This window comes from Anomaloglossus baeobatrachus, chromosome 4 (assembly GCF_048569485.1).
Source record: "Anomaloglossus baeobatrachus isolate aAnoBae1 chromosome 4, aAnoBae1.hap1, whole genome shotgun sequence".
Taxonomy (NCBI): Eukaryota; Metazoa; Chordata; class Amphibia; order Anura; family Aromobatidae; genus Anomaloglossus; species Anomaloglossus baeobatrachus.
Window position 1 is genome coordinate 30,932,010 of NC_134356.1, and position 8,380 is coordinate 30,940,389.

The following is an 8,380-nucleotide window of genomic DNA, read 5'->3' on the forward strand; positions in this document are numbered from 1 at the left end:
GGACCAGAATCCGGAGACTAAAAATGGTGGTAGACCGGAGCTGAGGTCACGTTACCTGCGGTCACAGGTGGAGGGCCGTGGGAACCTCCAGCTGTGCCCACAAATTACCCGAGTGACGTCACCTCTGATCACTGCTCAGTGTCTGCCGACAACTCATAGCGCACAGTCATGTTCCATGGTGCGCACGGTGAGATTCAGATGCAGCAAAGCTGGAATCGTCATGGGACCTTGTGTGGACTACATTGGACCTTTTTAAGGAGTTTTTAAGGGTTAATAAAGGGGTGAAAGAGGGTGGTTTTTCACATTTTATTTCAAATAAAGGAATTTTTTGGCGTTTGTGTTTATTTCTTTTCACTTACAGATTAGTAATGGGGGGGTCTCAGACATTCCTCATCACTAATCTAGGGCTTAGTGGCAGCTATGAGCTGACATTAAGCCCTCATTACCCCCATTTCCACCGCTCCAGGACAATTGGGAAGAGTCAGGTAAAGTGCCAGGATTGTCTTAGGCTGCTTTCACACATCCGTTTTTTGCAGTGCAGTACAATCCGGCTCAAAAACCTATGCAACGGATGCGGCGAAAAAAACTGATCCGTTACAGAAGTTTTTCCATGTGGCCCGTCCGTTTTTTGACGGATGCGGCTTGATACTGAGCATGCGCAGTTCAAAAAACCGACGTCCGGATGCGTTTTTTGCCATAGGACGCTGCATCTGGCGTCCATAGGCTTGCAATGTAAATCGCACCACATCATGCCGGATCCGGCGCAAAGCGTTTTTTTCGCCGCAGACAAAAACGTTCACTTGATCGTTTCATCCAGCCGCCGCATCAGCTAAATATGCCGCATCCGGCAAAAAAACGGACGCAACGCAAGGCCATGCGGCACAATTCGGCGCTAATAAAAGTCTATGTGGAAAAACCACACCCGACGGCAAAAAAAAAAAAAAAAAAAGAAGGATGCGGTTTTCACGCAAAGCGCCGTATTGTGCCGCACAGCAAAAACCGGATGTGTGAAAGCAGCCTTATCTAATGGATGCGGCAATTCTGGGAGGTTGCTATTTTGGCTGGGGGGGGCCCAATAAGCATGGGTCTCCCCAGTCTGAGAATAACAGCCCCTAGCTGTCAGGATTTATCATGGCTGGGTATCAAAATTTCCTGAGTTGCCGGATCCGGATCAAGTCCCTGAAAATTATGGTCCTGGCACCCAGGTACGTTTGAAACAGCGCAGTTTTGGACTTTTACAGTCCGGGTCCACCCATCCCTACAAAAAACTGATATCTAAGAAGAATCTTATTTCATCTGCTGTCATTTTTCGTGTTTTTCTCAACCAAATCGGCCTCTTAACAAAACCCTTAGATTATTATCCACTGTGAGGAGCAGATGCCAAGTATGCTTTAAAAAGTGGCACACTAGGCAAAAATAACCCGACCACTGTGGCCTAATGGGCCGCGGGAGATTAGGAAAGCATATGGCAATGGTTAATTCATATTTACAGAATGGAGGCTATAAAAATACATTTTAGGAGGCTTTTAAAATTAGGAAAAAGTGAGGTCATTTTTTTTTTTTTCTCCACCTGATCCACCAGCCCGAAACCTCACACCGTGGCGGCACAAGGTTGGTCTCTCGGACGGAGGAATTAGTGGTGAGACCCGGGCCCAAAACAAATCACTCGGTCATTCTGGATTAGTAAAGCAGAAGGGAAAGTCTGACCGATGTAAAGTATATACAAATAATCCGAGGCTACTGTGCAGGGACGGGCGAGCGCCTCTCATCGCGTGCTGGGCGTACCGCCATCCCACTGTTTATTACGTTACGTTGTATAATGATTCAGTGTATTTTGAGCACAGAAAGTGGTGGAGACCGGGCTGAGATCTAGACACAAATGAATGAGCTAACTGAGGATCCATCAGTGAGCTCGTTCTGATGGGAGAGTAACTTTTTTTTTTTTTTTTTTTTTTTTTATATTATTCCAACCAATTAGGGTCGTTAAATGTAGAATTGACGAGAAAAATGTGTAAGACCCAACATTAGTCCATTTCTGCCGGATCACAACCCTGCGAATCCCCTCTTACCGGCCAGAATCCCACTTCCCTTTCCTATTAGAAGGCCCGGCACGAGAAAGGCATGGCATCGAAAGAAATGTCAGGAATGCCGGCAGGTAAGAGGAGTTCACAGGGCTCTGGCCCAGCAACCACGGACTATGCCCAATGTTGCCCCTAAGCCAGGGTCCTGCATATATATTTGCTCATCTACACTTTTAAGAAACCCTTTTAAAAAAAAAAAAAAAATTGTTTTATCAAATATTATTAAAACTGCCCTATCAAAACGAGCTCACTGACAGATTCTCAGTAGGCTCATTCTTCAGGGGAAGGAAAGGGAAGGAAAGGAAAAAGGAAAGGAAAAAGGAAAAAGGAAAGGAAAAAGGAAAAAGGAAAGGAAAAAGGAAAAAGGAAAGGAAAAAGGAAAAAGGAAAGGAAAGGAAAAAGGAAAAAGGAAAGGAAAGGAAAGGAAAAAGGAAAGGAAAAAGGAAAGGAAAAAGGAAAGGAAAAAGGAAAGGAAAAAGGAAAAAGGAAAGGAAAGGAAAAAGGAAAAAGGAAAGGAAAGGAAAAAGGAAAAAAGGAAAGGAAAAAGGAAAAAGGAAAAAGGAAAAAGGAAAGGAAAAAGGAAAGGAAAAAGGAAAGGAAAAAGGAAAGGAAAAAGGAAAGGAAAAAGGAAAGGAAAAGGAAAGGAAAAAGGAAAGGAAAAAAGGAAAAGGAAAAAGGAAAGGAAAAAGGAAAGGAAAAAGGAAAGGAAAAAGGAAAGGAAAAAGGAAAGGAAAAAGGAAAGGAAAAAGGAAAGGAAAAAGGAAAGGAAAAAGGAAAGGGAAAAGGAAAGGGAAAAGGAAAGGGAAAAGGAAAGGGAAAAGGAAAGGGAAAAGGAAAGGGAAAAGGAAAAAGGAAAAGGAAAAAGGAAAAGGAAAGGAAAAAGGAAAAGGAAAGGAAAAAGGAAAAGGAAAGGAAAAAGGAAAAGGAAAGGAAAAAGGAAAAGGAAAGGAAAAAGGAAAAGGAAAGGAAAAAAGGAAAAGGAAAGGAAAAAAGGAAAAGGAAAGGAAAAAGGAAAAGGAAAGGAAAAAGGAAAAGGAAAGGAAAAAGGAAAAGGAAAGGAAAAAGGAAAAGGAAAGGAAAAAGGAAAAGGAAAGGAAAAAAGGAAAAGGAAAGGAAAAAAGGAAAAGAAAGAAAAAAGGAAAAGGAAAGGAAAAAGGAAAAGGAAAGGAAAAAAAGGAAAAGAAAAAGGAAAAGGAAAGAGAAAGGAAGAAAGGAAGAAAGGAAGAAAGGAAGGAAGAAAAGAAAGGAAGAAAAGAAAGGAAGAAAAAGGAAGAAAAGAAAGGAAGAAAAGAAAGGAAGAAAAGAAAGGAAGAAAAGAAAGGAAGAAAAGAAAGGAAGAAAAGAAAGGAAGAAAAGAAAGGAAGAAAAGAAAGGAAGAAAAGAAAAGGAAGAAAAGAAAAGGAAGAAAAGAAAAGGAAGAAAAGAAAAGGAAGAAAAGAAAAGGAAGAAAAGAAAAGGAAGAAAAGAAAAGGAAGAAAAGAAAAGGAAGAAAAGAAAAGGAAGAAAAGAAAAAGGAAGAAAAGGAAGGAAATGCTGATCACTTGAAGAGACAATGCTGAGAACACCGATTATTGATCATATTGCTGCTGTGGTGATGCCATGTGTACAGCACGTGACCGCTGCAGCCAATCATTCGGGCCATCAATCTTTTGCTATACCATGAACCTCAATATGGATGAGTTTAGTGGCTGTAGCCTTCATGTGCTGTACACGAGACGTCACCCCTGCAGCATCTAGGGCAACCATAGGCAGATATGAGAATCACTACCAACAACACTGCCACACAGAGGCCAAAGACAGCACTGCGCTCGGGAGGAACTTTTCCAAAGTTGAAGAGGATCCATAGAAATTATACCGTAGTTTTATCTGCACCCCTGGCACTTTTAAAGGTTAAAGGCGCTATGAGGTTTCTGAGAGTTCTGGAGCTAAGAGACTCATTTCAGCGAGCGGCACTGCTCCTCTCCATCTCTGGTTTACGACATGGCAGAGGCCACCACCCCGCCGCATCGTATATACCGCTGCAATATGGCCAGCCAAGCACATAAATACACTGGCAGGAGTGCGTGCAGATGGCAGGAAAGAAGGAGCGATCACAAGGATGGAAAGAGACAGAACAAAAAGTTTGAAATATTTGACTTTCGGGTGAAATTTATGGAAAAACGTAAAAAAGTTCCCCCTACAGTGATATTCCATCATGAGATGCGGGCAGTAAGTAGAAGCAGCAATAGGGGATATCCTCATCTCACAAAATGTATTGAGACAAAATCACACACCAGTGGTGGGTATACCCCCCTAAATGTCAGTGTCTCAAATTGTCATGGGTCCTTGAGTATCAATTACAGCTGACAATGGCGCCTCCTACTGGTCACCAGTGGAGTTATTGTCTGCGGAGGCAGCATTTCACTCTTCTTGAAGAGCGGCCCTCAGGTCATTGAGATTCTGCGGTACAGAGTTACAGTCTCTACACAGCAACTCAGCGGATTCCATAGGTTTTCTATGGGATTCAGGTCTGGAGAAAGTGCAGCCGCTCTATTTGAGGTCCCCCAGTCTCCAGCAGCCGTTCTCTAATGATGCGCCCTCGATGAGCTGAAGCATTGTCATCTATAAAGATGACATTAGGTCGGTGTTGTTCATGGTGAGGCACACTGACTGGAGTAATGCTGTTATTCCAGTAGTCGGGGCTGTCACTGTACTATTTCCAGTGTAGGGCCTCTCTGTACTGACCAGACACACCGGCCCACACTAACACCACCACCACCAAAGGCTCGTCTGGTGACAGCAGTGGCTGATGCACAGCGCTCTCCTTGGCATCTCCAACATCGTTGGCAGCCATCCGTTCTGCTGAGTGAATCCACTCATTAGCGACCAGCACTGAGGCCATTGGTCCCTCGTCCAGCGTAGATGACGCCTGTGCCTGGTGGTGCGATCAGGTACCTTACAGGTTGTCTAGCATGCAGAGATAAACTGTTTCAAAATGGTCTGACGCAACACTTGGAGGCCTCTCACCTCCCTAAAATGTGCCTGGAGTTGTGTGACATTCATCATCCAGTTCTGAAGGGCATTGGTCACAATGAAGCGGTCGTCAGTGTGGGATGTGACCAGAGGACGTCCACTTCTCTGACTCCCTGTGACTCTCCCCGTCTCTCTGTCTCTCTGTACAACCTGCAGGTGACACTCTGTGACTCTCTAAGCTCAGTAGCCACTTCCATATGAGAACATCCTCACAATGGCGCGGTGCGGCTGATCCAATTGTTAGGTATCGTCTTGGTCTCACGATGTCAAAATGTGGACAGCACAATGAGGACGGTTTAATACCAATTCTTTACTGATCCCCGAAATCTATTGGGCGATTCATGGATCAAACACCTGCTGTGAATTTTGCCTTTAAGCTCCTTGTTACAGAACAGCAAGTTGTACAAAAAGTCCTGAAACATTGAACAGTCGGACCTGAGCATCCAGAAGGTTAGAGAAGGTCATAATAGGGACACCTGGAAAGGTCAGAGGGCATCATCGAGTCACCCCGAAAATTTCATCCGAAAGCCAAATATCCCTAACCTTTTGTAATTAGTGTACGTTTTTCCAGTTGCTTTATACGTAGTGACCACTTATTATTTGGTGACAACAGCGCCTGCAGGGGAGGAGATACAAGGAGGCAAAAAAAACCAGCCACTTCTTGGAAATGAAGCAGGAAAAATGGGCAAATGTAAGAATCCGAGTGACAAGAGACGGATCGTAATGTCTGGTCAACCATGTAACAAGATCTCCAAATCACCGCCTCGAATAGGGAAAAGCGGGAGGAGTTCCTGGGGTGCATGCTGCCTGTAGCGAGGATGGATGGAGGGGGAGCTCCCGGGGCGCACGTCGCCTGTAGCGGGGGACGGATGGAGGGGGAGCTCCCGGGGCGCACGTCGCCTGTAGCGGGGACGGATGGAGGGGGAGCTCCCGGGGCGCACGTCGCCTGTAGCGGGGACGGATGGAGGGGGAGCTCCCGGGGCGCACGTCGCCTGTAGCAGAGACGGATGGAGGGGGAGCTCCCGGGGCGCACGTCGCCTGTAGCGGGGACGGATGGAGGGGGAGCTCCCGGGGCGCACGTCGCCTGTAGCGGGGACGGATGGAGGGGGAGCTCGGGGCACACGTCGCCTGTAGCAGAGACGGATGGAGGGGGAGCTCCCGGGGCACACGTCGCCTGTAGCGGGGACGGATGGAGGGGGAGCTCCCGGGGGCGCACATCGCCTGTAGCGGGGACGGATGGAGGGGGAGCTCCCGGGGGCGCACATCGCCTGTAGCGGGGACGGATGGAGGGGGAGCTCCCGGGGGCGCACGTCGCCTGTAGCGGGGACGGATGGAGGGGGAGCTCCCGGGGCGCACGTCGCCTGTAGCGGGGACGGATGGAGGGGGAGCTCCCGGGGGCGCACGTCGCCTGTAGCGGGGACGGATGGAGGGGGGAGCTCCCGGGGCGCACGTCGCCTGTAGCGGGGACGGATGGAGGGGGAGCTCCCGGGGCGCACGTCGCCTGTAGCGGGGACGGATGGAGGGGGGAGCTCCCGGGGCGCACGTCGCCCGTCGCGGGGACGGATGGAGGGGGGGAGCTCCCGGGGCGCACGTCGCCTGTAGCGGGGACGGATGGAGGGGGGAGCTCCCGGGGCGCACGTCGCCCGTAGCGGGGACGGATGGAGGGGGAGCACCCGGGGCGCACGTCGCCTGTAGCGGGGACGGATGGAGGGGGGAGCTCCCGGGGCGCACGTCGCCTGTAGCGGGGACGGATGGAGGGGGGAGCTCCCGGGGCGCACGTCGCCTGTAGCGGGGACGGATGGAGGGGGAGCACCCGGGGCGCACGTCGCCTGTAGCGGGGACGGATGGAGGGGGAGCTCCCGGGGCGCACGTCGCCTGTAGCGGGGACGGATGGAGGGGGGAGCTCCCGGGGCGCACGTCGCCTGTAGCGGGGACGGATGGAGGGGGGAGCTCCCGGGGCGCACGTCGCCTGTAGCGGGGACGGATGGAGGGGGGAGCTCCCGGGGCGCACGTCGCCTGTAGCGGGGACGGATGGAGGGGGAGCTCCCGGGGCGCACGTCGCCCGTCGCGGGGACGGATGGAGGGGGGAGCTCCCGGGGCGCACGTCGCCCGTAGCGGGGACGGATGGAGGGGGAGCTCCCGGGGCACACGCCATCTCTAGTGCAGTTAAAGGGGGCTTTCCACTTACAGACTATTGGTCAGTATTACCAGCATTGCTGCAGACAATCACTGAGCTCAGCGGCCCAGCACGAGCTGCGGAGAAGAGGGACTGGCTGCAGCGGTCATACCACTGACAAACTGCAGTATTCTGTGCAAACTAGAAGCCTGCCAGGAGGAACACAGTCATGGTCATGAAGAGTAACATAGCCTGACTGCACAGTAACAAACCATACAGCAAAGCACTGCAAGTCCCAGCATGACTCAGAACCGGACGAGCTGCGACCTGTAGTTCCAGCACTGACCTGCACTCGGCCCGCCTGAACAGCTCGGTAACCCGCCGCACCACCTCCGCTCCCCGCCGCTCTGCTCCCTCCAAATCTTCCCTCACCCATCTGTCAAGTTCTGCACGAACCGCAGTCACATGCTCCATGGGAGCCGCCATCTTGATCTAAGGCGGCCTGCCCACTTCGCTGTCATAGTGACTGCTCAAGAACGCTTCCTATTGGACAATGAGCACTACAGGAAATAGATAATAATTGGATAGTGCAAATACGGGCTGTGATTGGCTCATTCAGGTGTCTGTCAGTCTGTGAGCACGTGGTTTGTGTTTATCTCTCTGGTAGACTCCGCCTGCTGGTTCCATAGCTACAGTTAGTAAACAATTTTTTTTTGCCCAATCATAGAGCAGCTTATATTTTTCAGAAATGAAAGCTGAGCTGTGATTGGTTGTTATGGGAAAGAAAGACAGCTCTGGAGTATAATGCAGGATGTAACTCAGAATCAGTAATGTATGTACACAGTGACTGCACCAGCAGGATAGTGAGTGCAGCTCTGGAGGATAATATAGGAGGTAACTCAGGATCAGTACAGGATAACAAGTAATGTAATGTATGTACACAGTGACTGCTGCACCAGCAGAATAGTGAGTGCAGCTCTGGAGTATAATACAGGAGGTAACTCAGGATCAGTAATGTAATGCATGTACACAGTGACTGCACCAGCAGAATAGTGAGTGCAGCTCTGGAGTATAATACAGGAGGTAACTCAGGATCAGTAATGTAATGTATGTACACAGTGACTGCACCAGCAGAACAGTGAGTGCAGCTCTGGAGTATAATACAGGAGGT

General features: G+C 49.7%; 1 protein-coding gene across 2 annotated transcripts in view; it reads right to left on the bottom strand.

The window, feature by feature from the left end:
- Window positions 1–7,700, bottom strand: part of ATXN10 (ataxin 10) — a 157,503-nt gene extending 149,803 nt beyond the window's left edge. For both annotated transcript variants that reach the window (XM_075344200.1, XM_075344199.1), the window contains exon 1: window positions 7,556–7,700. In XM_075344200.1, coding sequence (XP_075200315.1) covers window positions 7,556–7,695 — 140 coding nt within the window. In that variant the 5' untranslated portion in view covers window positions 7,696–7,700. The remainder of the gene's footprint in view (window positions 1–7,555) is intronic.
- Between the last annotated feature and the right edge of the window lie 680 nt (window positions 7,701–8,380).